At 39.6% G+C, this 15,389-nt stretch overlaps 1 protein-coding gene across 4 annotated transcripts in view; it reads left to right on the top strand.

Moving 5' to 3' along the window:
- Positions 1 to 15,132, top strand: part of KNL1 (kinetochore scaffold 1) — a 60,550-nt gene extending 45,418 nt beyond the window's left edge. For 3 of the 4 annotated variants that reach the window (XM_058666062.1, XM_058666060.1, XM_058666063.1), the window contains 9 exons: positions 2,723 to 2,800; positions 3,067 to 3,106; positions 5,775 to 5,876; positions 6,508 to 6,608; positions 10,874 to 10,942; positions 11,578 to 11,687; positions 12,166 to 12,284; positions 12,744 to 12,866; positions 14,169 to 15,132. In XM_058666062.1, the coding sequence (XP_058522045.1) occupies positions 2,723 to 2,800; positions 3,067 to 3,106; positions 5,775 to 5,876; positions 6,508 to 6,608; positions 10,874 to 10,942; positions 11,578 to 11,687; positions 12,166 to 12,284; positions 12,744 to 12,866; positions 14,169 to 14,283 (857 nt within the window). In that variant the 3' untranslated portion in view covers positions 14,284 to 15,132. The remainder of the gene's footprint in view (positions 1 to 2,722; positions 2,801 to 3,066; positions 3,107 to 5,774; positions 5,877 to 6,507; positions 6,609 to 10,873; positions 10,943 to 11,577; positions 11,688 to 12,165; positions 12,285 to 12,743; positions 12,867 to 14,168) is intronic. The other variant, XM_058666061.1, reaches the window with a different exon arrangement.
- The last annotated feature ends 257 nt before the right edge of the window (positions 15,133 to 15,389 follow it).

Below are 15,389 nucleotides of genomic sequence, written 5' to 3'. Positions count from 1 at the left end.
TGTGTTGTTGTGGCATAATAGGTTAAACCACCACCCATGACCCTGGCATTCCACATGGACAGCAGTTCTAATTTCAGCTGTTCTATTTCTAATGCAACTCCTACTAATGTGTCTGAGAATCAATCAGTGGAGGAAGATTCAAATACTTAGGCCCCTGCTACCCACATGGGGGACCCAGATGAAGCTCTTGACTCTTAGCTTCAGCCATAAATAAATTAAAAAAAAAGAAAAAAGAAAGAAAAGCAAAGGTTTTATGTGTCTGTGTTTTGTTTTGCTTTCCTTTTATTCCTCCTAAGACTAACCTTCCCACCTAAACTTTCAGTTTGTCCGTCTGTCTTCTCTGGAATCTTATATCAGTTATTTTTTCTTTTCTTGTGTGTATGCAAACCAGTGGATGGAAGATCTCTCTTTCACTCTTTGTAACTCTGCCTTTCAAATAATATACAAGATGCTATGAGGCCCTATGACAGAAACCTGGTCTAGTCAGGAAGAGAATATACCAACTGCCAGGATTTGAAAATAAGACCATTACCCAGATAAAGGAAGGAAAAAGGAAATTGGAAATGGTTGTCTCATCCACTCTCCCCCATTCCTCAACCCTTGCCATCCTAGTCAGTGGTCCACATCAGAATGCGTCCTTCTCAACTATGTATACATCATCAAAAATATAATAAATTTATTATTGAAAAAAAAGAAAAGAAGACCTTTGTGGCTAGGGCAATGAACTGGCATGTAAAGGGTGTTTAGCGCACTATACAACATAGATACTGGGTTTGAATCACTCAAGAGTAAATGTGGACAGGATTGTGACACAGTGGGTTAAGCACTCCATTTGAAATGTTACATCCAATATCAGAGTGCTGGTTCAAGTTCTGTCTCCTGTGGTTCAAATCTGCTTTCTTGCTAATACAATATGTGGGCACCAGATGATGGCTGTAAAATAAATATATCTTTTGAAAAAGTAAAAACAGGGCCTGACACAATTGACAAGTGGCTAAAGTTCTTTCCTTGCATGGGCTGGGATCCCATATGGGTCTCGGTTCAAGCCTCAGCTGTTCCACTTCCCATCCAGCTCCCTGCTTGTGGCCTGGCAAAGCGATATAGGACATCCGAAAGCCTTGGGACCCTGCACCCATGTAGGAGACCTGAAAGAAGCTACTGGCTTCAAATTGGCTCAGTTCCAACCTTTGCAGCCATTTGGGGAGTGAACCAGCAGATGGAAGATCTTACTCTCTCCATCTCTTTCTCTCTGTATATCTAACTTTCCAATGAAAATGAATAAATCTTTTTTAAAAAATTGTGTTAAAATCCAAACTTGCTTTAGATGGGAAGCCACAGAGAAGGGAAACCTTGTATCTGCCAAGGACCATTTGGCTATCTGTAACATAATTGATGAGCCAAACAAAATTCACCTGCTATAGGTTTATTAAGATTTGAGTCATGCCTGAAGTCGCCTTGGTGGAATCAGATCAAGGAATAACTCCTAGATTTCCAGTTTAAAATATATGGCTCAATGGCTAAATCCTCACTTTGCAAGCACCGGGATACATCTGGGTACCAGTGCCAGTCCCAACTGTTCCACATCTCATCCAGCTCCCTGTTATGGCCTGGAAAGTCATTAGAAGATGTCCCAGAAACCTACAGATTCTGCTCCCGCATGGGAGACCCCAAGGGGGCCTGGGTTCTAGCTTCAAGTCAGCTCAACTTCGGCCATTGCAAACATTTGGGAAGTGAACCAACGGATAGGGGATCTTTCTGTCTCTCCTTCTATCTGTAAATCTGGTCTGTGTTTCCAATAAAAATAAATAAATCTTTTAAAAAATGTATGTCTATATATTTTAAATTTTTTCATTTTATTAAACCATTTGCTGGTTTACTACCCAAATGCTGATCAAGGCAGAATCTTCCCCAAGTGGCTGCAACAACAGAACTGAGCCAATCTGAAGCCAGAAGCCAGGAGCCCCTTCCTGGTCTCCTACATGGGTGCAGGGTCTGAAGGCTTTGTACTGTCCTCTGCTGCTTTTCCAGTCCACAAAGCAGGGAACTGTATGGAAAGTGGAGCAGTCAGATCATAAACTTGAGCCCATATGGGATCCTGGCACTTTCAAGGGTGGGGATTATCCAATGGAGTCCCTGCGCCAGGCTCAGTGTATTACTTTGTTTTTTTTTTTTTTTTTTTTTTTTTTTTTTTTTTTTTTTATTATTTTTATTACAAAGTCAGATATACTGAGAGGAGGAGAGACAGAGAGAGGAAGTGCAGCTGCCGGGATTAGAACCAGCGGCCATATGGGATCAAGGCGAGGACCTTAGCCACTAGGCCACACCGCCAAGCCCAAGTGTATTACTTTGTTAAAAGCTTATTTATTTGTATATATATATAAATAAATAAAACATATATAAATAAAACAAAGTTACAGAAAGAAAGTAGAAACCAGATCTTCCATCCACTGATTCACTCTCCAGATGGCCACAGTGACTGGAGCTGCACGTTTGAAACCCAGGATCCAGGGGCTTCTTCCAGGTCTCTTACATTAGTGCAAAGGGCCCAGGCTGCTTTCCCAGGCAGATTTGTAGGGAGTCACCTCTAAGTGGAGGAGCTGGGACTCAAACTAGTGCCTGCATGTGATACTGGCACTGCAAGCAGAAGCTTTACATGCGGTGCCACATTTCTGGACCATAGTAAAGTATTGACATTTATTCCATTGTGGGCTGTGTCCTTTAGAAACTAACAATTTGGAAGATGCAGAAAAAGTGAATCCTGTGGAAGAATGGAGTTCTGAAATGAAAGCTGCAGAGAAAGGTAAGTGAGCTAGGAAGCTGAATGCCCTTCTGTATGAGTTGTTCTTATAGAGACTTCAAAAACATCAAGAAAAATGAAATTAACAGTTAAATTTATTCTGTTGCAAAAATGGTTTTAAACCCGTGTATATTTTTTATAGTATGCACTTTACAGGAACTTTTTAAGATTCTTATATTCAAATGAGATTAACTCAAATAAAACTTTTAATAAGATGTGATTTTTGTGCCAGCATTCTAAACATCATTTCTTTCGTTTTGTTTTCAAAGAACTGGAACAACTGAAAACGGAAGAGCAGGTGCTTCAAAGGTCAGCCTTCATGCCAAGTATTGAAAAACATGATGCTGGAGTGGCTCTGTGGGTTATCAGACTAAGCCTTCACCTGGGGTGCCACATCCCATATGGGCGTGGTATGAGTCTTGGCTGTTCCACTTCTGACCGGTTGTCTGCTTATGAGCCTGGGAAAGCAGCAGAGGATGGCCTAAGCCTTGGGCGTGTGCATCCATGTGACAAACTCAGAAGAAGCTGCTGACTCCTGATTTGGACTGGCCTAGCTCTGGCTGTTGCAGCTATTTGGGGAATGAACCAGTGGATGGCACACTGGCCTCTCCCTCTTTCTTTCTGTAACTCTGCTCTACAAACAAATAAGATGCATATTTTTCACGTTTGCATATCGTATTCAAGTGTAAGATTAAAACAAATTAAGTATCAGTAATGGAGAAAAAAAATTCCAATCAATATGACAATTGATAAGGTTTTGACATTAAATTATGCTAGCAAAATGATTTATGACGCGTTAAGTTTTATTTCTGCAAATTAAAAAAATACAGGCAACAAAATTATTGCACTTGTCAGTTTTAGGTTGAGCATCTTTAAAATATTCTATGCTTATAAAAAGTATATTGTTTCATACATACTAATAATGTTACATATTTAATAACACTACATGTGAATTTCAAGACATCTTCATAATTCTGATTTGATTTACACCTTTCCTAAGAAAATCTACTCCTTTTTTTCTTTCTTTTTTTAATTTATTTTTCTTATTGGAAAGTCAGATATACTGAGAGGAGGAAAGACAGAGAGGAAGATCTTCCATCTGCTTATTTGCTTTCCAAGAGCTGCAGTGGCTGGAGTTGCGCCAATGCAAAGCCAGGGGCCTGGAGCTTCTTCCAGGTCTCCCACACGGGTGCAGGGTCCCAAGGCTTTGAGCCGTCCTCAACTGCTTCTGCAGGCAGCAAGCAGGGAGTTGAATGGGAAGCGGGACTGCCGGGATTAGAACCAGCTCCCATAAAGGCAAAGACTTTAGCCGCTAGGCTACCATGCCAGGCCCTTTTTCAGTTTTTAAGATTTATTTATCTATTTGAAAGGCAGAATTAGAGAGAGAATGAGTCAATGAGAGATCATCTATCCTCTGCTTCATTCCTCAAGTGACTGCAAAGACAGGAGCCAGTCCAGGTCAAAGCCAAGAGTTTGCAACTCTATCTGGGACAGAGAGGTCAAATGAGCAAATGACTACAGTGGCTGGACCAAGGAGCCAGGAGCTTCTTCCATGTTTTCCACATTGGTTCAGGGGCCTACTACTTGGACCATACTCTGTGCCACTTTCCCCGCACATTAGCAGGGAGCTGGAACATAAGTGGGTGGACCAATGAAACTAGAACCATCAATCATATAGGATTCTGCATTACAAATGGCAACTTAATTTGCTACAGCCACAGCACCCAGCCTTTGCCTGCTGCTTTTCAAAAAGCAAAGCTAATGCTGGTACTATGGCACAGCAAACTAAGTTGCCACCTACAATGTCAACATCCCTTATGGGATCACTAGTTTTAGTTATGGCAGCTGCACTTCTGATCTACTTCGGTACTAATGTGACTGAAAAAGAAGTGACGAGAGACACAGTGGCTCTGGGCTTCTGGCTTTGGACTAGACCAGCTCAAGCTGTTAGCCGGGGAGTGGAATTGTGATGTGAAGTTATCTCTTCCCCTCCACTGCAAAAATCAAACTAAACTGGGCCCGGCATGTTAGCCTAGTGGCTAAAGTCCTTGCATGCACTGGGATCCCATATGGGTATTAGTTTGTATCCCAACTGCTTCTCTTCCTTTCCAGCTTCCTGCTTGTGGCCTGGGAAAGCAGCAGAGAACGGCCTGAAGCCTTGGGACCCTGCACCCACATGGGAGACCATGAAGAAGCTCCTGGCTCCTATCTTAAGATCAGCTAAGCTCCAGCTGTTGCAGCCACGGGGGAGTGAACCAGCAGATGGAAGATCTTTCTGTCTTTCCTTCTCTCTGCAAATCTGACTTTCCAATAAGAATAAGCAAATCTTAAAAAAAAAAAAAAAAAAAACTAAGAACTTAGGAATGGATGCCATTTTTTTGTAAATTTACTTATTTTATTGGAAAGGCAGATTTATAGAAAAAAAAAAAAGAGAGAGAGAGAAATATCTTCCATATGCTAGTACACTCCCCAAATAGCCACAATGGCCGGAGCTGAACCAATTTGAAGCCAGAGTCAAGAGCTTCCGGGTCTCCGATGTGGGTTCAGGTTCCCAGGACTTTGGTCTGTTCTAGACTGCTTTCCTAGGCCACAAGAGGTAGCTGAATGGGAAATGGAGCACCCAGGACATGAAGCAGTGGCTGTGTGGGATCCCAGCACATGCAAGGTACAGGTTTAGCTATTAAGCCATCACTCCAGGCCTGGGAGTAATTTTAATTGAGTTAATTTATTTAAATTTTTTTTTATCTAAGTTGTTGGTGACAGCCAGTGGATTTAAAGTGGGTCTATTTTAAATTCTGTCTTCTTCCAGTCTGTCATCAGCATGTATAAAAAATCACAAAATTTATCGTATAGGATGCTGGTGCTTGAATGTGGAGATTTAGCCTGTGGGCACCGGCCCCAATAAAAGTGTTTTATCTATACAAAGTGAATTCTGAATTCTCTAGCAAAGAGTTTATGTTCCTGGTTTTATTTGCAGAAATCTTGCAGAACTGAAGTTTCAAAAAGCACAGACCCTTGCTCAAATAGATTGCATGAAAAAGCAAACAAGTAGAACTAAGGAGTTACTGGACCAATTGAGGTAAGAAAAAACAGGTGTCATTTGTGTATTGATCCTGTGCCTCAAGGATTATCTGAACCTGATGGAGCAGTTGTTGCTTTTTTACAAAGTAACTAGATCTCACATATTTAGAAGCCAGAGACTCCTGCTTCCATCCTACCAATCTTCTTTTCCTATCTCCCTCCCATTATTCTTTTTCATATATTATTACAATGGCGTATTTTCCCTGCACTTCACAATCACAAGCCTAACAGTCCAATAGGTAAAGATATAGAACGAAGAGGAGGAAAAAAATGGAAATCCAGTTAATTAATTTTAATGTACTGCTACAAGATTTTTATCCTATAGTGTGGTGTGCCCTCAGGGATTTACCATACTCATTACTAAGCTGAGTATACTATACAAAATAGGAGAACTATGGAATTTAAAAATATGGAATACTTTCACATAGATTTGGCTTTTCTTCAGTATATAATTGAATGTTGTGTTCTTGTTTCTTGCAAAAATCTAAGATTTTATACTTTTACGATATTTAAATTACAATATTGTCTCCAAATCTAGTGGAAAAATACAACTTGCAACTCTTGCTACTGTTTGTGCAATATCTTTTTTATATTAAAAATACTATTTTGTCTTGTTTATCTCTCTCCAGTTTGTCTGAATGGGATATCATTGAGTGGAGTGATGATCAAGCTATATTCACCTTTGTTTATGACACAATAGAACTTAACATTTCCTTTGGAGAACCAATAGGTAAGTAGTGCAACTAAAATAACCCTTTGTATAAAAATGAATAGCTAGGGGGCCCGGCGGCGTGGCCTAGCGGCTAAAGTCCTTGCCTTGAAAGCCCCGGGATCCCATATGGGCGCCGGTTCTAATCCCGGCAGCTCCACTTCCCATCCAGCTCCCTGCTTGTGGCCTGGGAAAGCAGTCGAAGACAGCCCAATGCATTGGGACACTGCACCCGCATGGGAGACCTGGAAGAGGTTCCAGGTTCCCGGCTTTAGATCGGCGCGCACCGGCCCGTTGTGGCTCACTTGGGGAGTGAATCATCAGACGGAAGATCTTCCTCTCTGTCTCTCCTCCTCTGTGTATATCTGGCTGTAATAAAATGAATAAATCTTTAAAAAAAAAAAAAAAAAAAAGGTAATTCTCATTACAAGTTTTAAAAAAAAAAAAAAAATGAATAGTTAGGGTCCAGTGTGGTAGCTTAGTGGCTCAGGTCCTCGCCTTGTATGCACCAAGATCCCATATGCATATCAGTTCGTATCCAGGCTGTTCCACTTTCATTCTAGCTCCCTGCTTGTAGCCTGGGAAAGCAGCAGAGGACAGCCCAAAACCTTGGGACCCTGCATCCACATGGGAGACCCAGAAGAAGCTCCTGGCTACTGATTTTGCATCAGCTTAGCTTTGGCTGTTGTGGCCATTTGGGGAGTGAACCAGAGGATGGAAGATCTTCCTCTCTGTATCTCTTTCTCTGTAAATCTGACTTTCCAGTAAAAATAAATATGTTTAAAAATGATTAGTTATCTAATGGCATGATAATATCACTGCTGAAAAACTTTTTTTTTTAAGATTTATGTATTTTTATTGTGAATTCAAATATGCAGACAGGAGGAGAGACAGGAAGATCTTCCATCCGATGATTCACTCCCGGAATTGTTCACAACAGCTGGAGCTGAGCTGATCCAAAGCTAGGAGCCAGGAGCATCTTCCAGGTCTCCCACGCGGGTGCAGGGTCCCAAGCCTTTTGCCTTCCTCAACTGCTTTCCCAGGCCACAGAGAGTTGGGTGGAAAGCACCCATATGGGATTCCGGCATGTTCAAGGTGAGGACTTTAGCTGCTAGGCCACTGTGCCAGGCCCCAAACTTTTTTAAAAAGATTTATTTCTTTTTATTGGAAATCCAGATATGGAAAGAGAAGGAGAAACACAGAGAGGAATATCTTATGTCTGTTTTACTCCCCAAGTGATCACAACAGCTGAAGCTGAGCATATCTGAAAGCCATAATCCAGGAACCCCCTTGGGGTCTCGCTCGTGGGTTTAGTATACAAAAGTTTTGCATCATTCTGCACTGCTTATTCAGGGTACAGCAGGGAGCTGGTGGAAAATGGAGCAGCCAGGACACGATCCCATGCCCAGTGGGATCCTGGAGCATGCAAAATGAGGACTTACCTGCTAGGCTCTATCGCTGGGACCAGCACTCTGAAGTAGCTGACTAAGCCACTGCCACCATCAAATGGCACCATCAAGTGCCAGCTGCTTCGTTAGGATCCAGTTCCTTGGGCCCAGCGGCGTGGCCTAGCGGCTAAAGTCCTCGCCTTGAAAGCCCCGGGATCCCATATGGGTGCCGGTTCTAATCCCGGCAGCTCCACTTCCCATCCAGCTCCCTGCTTGTGGCCTGGGAAAGCAGTCGAAGACGGCCCAATGCATTGGGACACTGCACCCGCATGGGAGACCCGGAAGAGGTTCCAGGTTCCCGGCTTTAGATCGGCGCGCACCGCCCCGTTGCGGCTCACTTGGGGAGTGAATCATCAGACGGAAGATCTTCCTCTCTGTCTCTCCTCCTCTGTGTATATCTGGCTGTAATAAAATGAATAAATCTTTAAAAAAAAAAAAAAAAAGGATCCAGTTCCTTGCTGATGTGCCTGAAAAAACAACAAAGACAGCCAAAGTTTTTCATATCGGAAACCTAGTTCCTACCTCCTGGCTTTCGTCTGCCCTAGTCCCGGCCATTATTGCCATTTCAAAAATGAACCAGCAGATAAAAGATCTGTTTTGTCTATTTCTGTGAATGTTTTTTTTTTTTTAAGATTTATTTATTTTCATTGGAAAGGCTTATTTTTACAGACCGAAGGAAAGACAGAGAAAAATCTTCCATCCACTGGTTTACTCTCCAAATGGCGGCAATGCCTGGAACTGAGCCAATCTGAAGCCAGGAGCCTGGAGCCTCTTCTCGGTCTTTCATGAGGATGCAGGGTCCCAAGGCTTTGGGTCATCCTCTACTGCTTTCCCAGGCCACAAGCAGGGAAAAACAACAACAACAACAAAAACAGAAAAGAAAAAAACTAAAAGAAACAGCTACATGGAATGTGGAATAGCTGGGATACAAACTGGGGCCCAAGTAGATATCTTTCAAACAAATAAAAGAAACCTTTAAAAGGAGGGATAAAAAATCTTATCGCTTTAGTGTTAATTCAATTTTAATTTATTAGATAAAGATCCTGGCGCTGTGGCCCAGTGCCTAAATCTTCTCCTTCCACGTACCAGGATCCCATATGGATGCCAGTGTGTGTCCTGGCTGCTTCTCTTCCCATCCAGCTCCCTGTTATAGCCTGGGAAAGACGTTGAGGATGGGCCAAAGCCTTGGGATGTTACACCCCGTGGGAGACCTGAAAGAAGCTCCTGGCTCTCGACTCCTAGCTTTGAATCGAATCAGCTCGGCCGTTTCAGCCACTTGGAGAGTGTTGCAGCTGACAGAGGCTCTTTCTCTCTGTGTCTCCTTTTCTCTGTAATCTGCCTTTCCAATAAAAATTATTTTTTCAGAAAATTTACTAGCTGAAAATAAGAATACAGCTACCGAAAGTTGCTTTGTTGAATTACATTAGATGATAAAACTTTGCCTATCCAAATAGTGCTCTGGGTTCTGTTTTTTTATTCTTTGTTTTGTTACAGAAACTTTTGCTATCATGGCTTTGAGTCCCAGATACTCCACTCTGATCCAAGTTCCCTGCAGTGTGCCTGGGAAAGTGGCAAACGGTGGCCTAAGCTCTCATTTCCTTTATGTATGTGGCAGACTGGATGGAGTAACAGGCCCATTACTTTCACCTATCTCAGCCCTGGATTTTGTGGCCATTTGGAGAATAAACCAGAGACAGAGGGTCTCTTTCTCTTTCTCTCTCTCTCGTCTCTCTTTGTCTCTCTCCATCACCACCCAATCTCCCTGGTTAACGCTCTTTCAAATAAATACATAAATCTGAAAAAATGGAAAAAAATAAGTACTTATCAAAATGGGTAGAAATCATGACATGATCACTAGACAGAGGTTCAGCTATTTTCTTGGAATCTCCTAATCATCATTATCTTTATATCTTTCCTCTTTATCAGTCTGTGAGCAAACATGGTCATGTAAGAACTTCAGTTTATTGCACTCTCCTCCTAAACTTTAGCCCTGATTCTCCTTAAAAGTTGCTTTTTTCAGTGAATACCATCATCTTCCATCCAGGTCCAAAATTGAAAATTAAGAAAACCTCCTGTATCTTTTTTTTTTTCTATTCAATCCAGATCATCAATACGACATACTTATTTTTTATTGTTTAAAATACACAGGGAGAGATCTTTCTCTGATTCCATCCCCAAGTGGTTGAGCAAGACCAGCCAAAGCCGGGATCGTGGAACTCCCTCTTGGTTTCCTACTTGTATGGCAGGGACCTATGCATCTGGGCCATTATCTAGTCTTTCTAGGCACATTAGCAGGAAGCTGGATCAGTAGCAGAGTAGCAGATCTTAAACAGGCATTCCAGTTTGGGATATGAATATCTAAGCAGCAACTTAACTTGCTGTGCCACAAAATCCACCCCTCAGAAAATTTTAAATAATGAGGAAAGAATCATGAATTTGATGCACAAGAGATAACTCTAGAGCTTGGAAAGAAGTTTCCTAAAACTCATCGCAGCAATGTAAAAATAAAATTTTTACTATACTTCTACAAAGATAAAAGGTAGTGAGTGGTAGTAGCCATTTTCCCCTGTATTTCCTAAAAATAAAAATTTCCTTGCACAGATGTTGGGGATAGAAAGAAGCGATATTAACGAGCAAAGCTGTGTGCTGTGTTTTAAATTTCCTTCCAAGTTATTAGTTAAGCTGGCTGAGCTTAGTGGAGATAAATGCAAAGGATAATGTGAGTCAATTGCCTGTGAATAGTCCTGCCTCAGAGAGGAGTAGAATTCTCAAGTACTGATAATGTGGCTCAAATCAGACAATAGAAACAAATACTGTCTTATTTCTGGTTCTTTCTAGCTGGTCTCTCTTTCCTGGGCAAGGCTTCTAAGAAGATTACTGAGTTGAAGTTTCAGTCTCTGTTAGATGGTAAGTTCACAACATTTTTGGCCTCTAAAACTTCGTTGGTATTTTGTAGATATAAATTTCTCCTTAAGAACTCTTTACTACTAAGTTAAATTTAAGCAATCATAGCAATTTTTTCTATGAGTATTAGGCATAAAACTTCTGGTGTAACATCCTATGATTTTTTTTTAATATTACTAGGCCTGGAGCAATGATTAATTATATAGGATTCATAATTTAAAAGTTGTGATTATGAGCAAATTACTTTGTGTGGAGTATGTTTGTAGTTGTATCAACACTATGAGGAAGAAATTATTCTTCGTTTTACCAATTAGGGAAAGTTAGAGCAGAAAATCTTTGAGTGTTGTATTTAGGGTCCCTAAGATAGTAAAGAAATGATTTAAACTCAGTTTCATATTAAATTTTAACCTACCTTCTTAATTAATTGCTATCCTGTATGTGATTAAGTCTTAAATTTTGGCAAGAAGGTCTTATATTCACCATATGTGTTATAATAATGCTGCAAATAAAAAATGAAGAGGACACCAACGCATTAGTAGTTTTTGGGCTTATTTAATTTGTAAACTTAGTATTTTTTTAATTTACATAAATAAATAAATATTAAGTAATGCCCTGATTTTGATTTTCTTCTCCCCCAGAAGATAAAGCCCCGCCTTCCTCCCTTTTGGTTCATAAGCTTATTTTTCAGTATATTGAGGAACAGGAATCCTGGAAGAAGACATGTACCACCCAGCATCAGGTACCCAAGGTAAAGCCTGCTTTCAGAAATCAAAAAAAAATTGTATTGTATTTCCCCTCAAAAATAAATAGAACTGAAATTTTACATTTTACTTTAAAAATGTTGTGGAAAATTGAAATAAATGATTATGTTTATTTTGCTGCAAAATTATTTTGAAATTAGGGGCTGATATCGTGCTATAGCAAAATCATCACCTGAAAGCCAGTGCCCCATATGGATACCGGGTCATGTCCCAGTTGCTCCATTTCCATTGCAAGCCCCTTTTGTCCATATTGGAGACCCAGATACCGAGAAGACCTTTCCTAAAATATCCTGAAATGATAAATGTATTCAGTATGACTTTTTTTTCTTATTGTGTTTTTTCTATTTTGTTTTGTTTGTTTCTTTTTATTTGTTTTTATCTCTTATATAACTTTTTTGTTTCTTTATAAAAGAGCCATCAAAAACTGAGGTTTTGATAATCTCATCAATCCTCCCTGCCCCCTAGATGCTGCAAGAACTTTCATTGGTGATGAACCATTGCAGACTCCTCGGAGAGGAGATTGAATTTTTAAAGAGATGGGGAACATATTATAACCTTGTGAACATACATGTGAAAAATACTGAGTAAGTGTGTTGATTCCCTTGGCCTGGCAAAATACTGTAAATCAAGTGCCTTACCATCTCACAGTTCTGGAGGCTAGAAACCTGAGGTCGTAGTGTCAACAAGTTAGTTCTTTCTAGGAGCTATGAAGGGTCCACCCTACATCATCAAGATTTCAGCTTAGCTATTTGTATCTGCAGTGACAAGAATTTCCAAATTCCAAAGTATTAAACGTTAGAACTCTGATGATTTGGGGAGGAAATAGTAAGTCAAAAATTTATTAAAACAATTAATCTTATTAGTATGATTTGTTGCTAATATTGAAAAATAATCATTACAATACCTTCCTTGTTCTGAGTGTTTTATCTTCTGTTCCCTCAGTAAGACAAGAAATATTTACCTAAGTTTTATAAGCCAGTGTAGATGACAAATGTCCAATATTTTTGTTCTGTATTCTTAATTGCAAATCTTGTCTTTTACAGCCTAACACTATTGTTTGCCAGCTCTGCAGCATTTGCAAAGTTTGAGATAACATTGTATCTCTCTGCCCGTTATCCATCTGTCCCAGTACCTTTTACAATTCAAAATCACATTGGGAGCACCCGGTAAGACTCCCTTTTTACCTTTGTTACTTAGTTTGAAAGATCACTCGAAGTGGTCAGTAAATGGATGGATTGTAGTGAAAGTGAAAGGTCAATTCTCAGATTTGAAGAATTTATTTTTTGTTGTTGTTGTTTGTGATTTATTTATTTATTTGAAAAGCAGAATTATGGAGAGACCCGTCTTCCATCCCCAGATTCACTGCCCAAACCAAGGCTGGGAAGGACCAAAGCCCAGTCTCAAGTACTTGAGATGTCTACTGCTGCTTTCCAAGGCACATTATCAGGGAGATGTATTAGACTGGAGCATCCAGGATACATACCAGTTATCATATGGGATGTTGGCATCACAAGAGGTGACTTAACCTGCTTTGCCCCAATATTAACTCTGAAAGTCAGTGACTTTCATTGCTACATCCAGTGAATGCTAGAAACTATTGATGTATTTTTATACCTGTTTTATTTTTTGAGCATTCCTGTCTAAAGTAGGAATTAAAAAGGAAAAAATTGTAAATAAACTAATCCCTTATACAACTTTTTTTCCCCTTATACAGCTTTTATAACCTTAAAAAAAATAAACTCTGTGTGGTCATTATACTCTTCTCAAGTAGCTGGTAGAAATAGACCTCAAAGGCCTCCTTCCTACTACACAGTGGTAAATTTTGTAATTATTTATACATGCTACTGACAAATTGGAGGAAGGCAGAATTTAAAATGGATCCACCTTAAATCCATTGGTCATCACCAACCGTTTAAATTAGAAAACGAAAAAAAATTAACTCAAAATGCCTCATAGTGTGTGGCGCAATATCTAAATATTCGCCTTATAAGTGCCAGAATCCCATATGAGTGCTAGTTTGGGTTCCGGCTGCTCCACTTCCCATCCAACTCTCTACTTGTGGCCTGGGAAAACAGTAGAAGATGGCTATGCACCCGTGTGGGAGACCCGGAAGAAGCCCCCTTGCTCCTGGCTTTGGATCAGCTCAGTTCTGGCCATTGCCACTATTTGGGAGTGAGGGAACAGATGGAAGATCTTTCTCTCCTTCTTTCCATAAATCTAATCTGCCTTTCCGATAAAAACAAATAAATTTTTAAGAAAATTGTAAAATAAAATGCCTCACAGTTGCATACAGAATTAGTTCTCAGGTCTACTTTGGAATCTTATATTAAACTGAACAACCTGTTATTTCCAGAAATGCCCATTTGTTCTAACAAAGTGAGAGAGACTACCCAAGAACATGCATTCCACTGAATGGAAGATAAATACAACTTTCCAGAAAAAGTTATTAACCTTTTTGTTCTTTCCAGCCAAGATAGCATTGCTGCCATTCTATCTAAAGTGCCATTGGAAGACAACTATCTGAAGAATGTGGTCAAGCAAATTTACCAAGATCTGCTACATGACTGCCATGTCTACCACTGAATCCATGGACCGTGGTTGTAACAACCAAGCAGGATGCACTTAATCACATTATATTAGGGTCTCCATTGCAGTTTATCGTGTGTCTTTAGGTCATAGAAACTAGTAAAATTCTCACTGATGATGTTATAAGTGATGCGTATGATTAGTTGTGAAAATTGTTTGGATGGAGGTATGCAAGGTCCCAAACAGTCTGCTATCACAATATTCATTTTTGTTCCAAAGATTGAAGTAATAGTACATTTTAAGTAAAATTTTCCCCTGACTAAAATTGTGCTCTGTAAGGTGTACTAAGGAGAAACATTCAAGCATAAGAGAAGTTACCATTAACAAAAACATGAGCCAGTACTAGGATTTTTCAGTAGCCTGGCTTTGCCTAGCAGATATTTTTGGAATAGAAACATGTCTATTTACAAACAAACAACTCATCTTTTTTTTTTTTTTTAGTGTCACTGTTAAGAAAAATCAAATGGAAGGGCTTGTTTTTCATTCTATGATGTCTATTTTCATAACAAGAGTTGTTTTTTTTTTAAGGTAAAGCTAATTCATTTTGACCCAGTACATATGTAAATAATGTTTTGTGATATAGTATGGAGATGTACATATCATATAGTGTATAGAGAAATACCTTTTTGGCTAAGCAATTTCCATCTTCTGAAGCTGATTTATACCAAGCATCTCAACTATCATTTATTAAATAGTGGCATAACACAGTATAATACCCAGAACACCAGTTTAACCAATTTTTGGCAGTAGTAATAAACCTATGAGCAAGTATTGTTGCTGAAAATACACCCTTCTCATTCAAAAGTAAGTATATCCATTGACTATTAAATGGCCAGTACTATCTATGAGGTAGACGAATGTAAGAGTGTTTTTACCCAAACTTTTGTCAAATCCTAATCATGATCATTTTTGCTTTGTTTATATTTAATTCTAAGCTAAAGTATATTTTTATTTTAAATTAATTTTCCTTAAAATTTGCTTCTTACCTAGGATCAGGCTAAAGTCCTATAGATCTCCTGGAATGTTATCTTCCCTCTTGGTTTCTTTATCTGAAATAAAGTGTAAAGATCATATGACCTTTGAAGCTTCAAAGTCAAAATTCA

The sequence above is a fragment of the Ochotona princeps genome, chromosome 6 (genome assembly GCF_030435755.1).
Source record: "Ochotona princeps isolate mOchPri1 chromosome 6, mOchPri1.hap1, whole genome shotgun sequence".
NCBI lineage: Eukaryota > Metazoa > Chordata > Mammalia > Lagomorpha > Ochotonidae > Ochotona > Ochotona princeps.
This window is presented reverse-complemented; position numbering and strand designations above follow the sequence as displayed.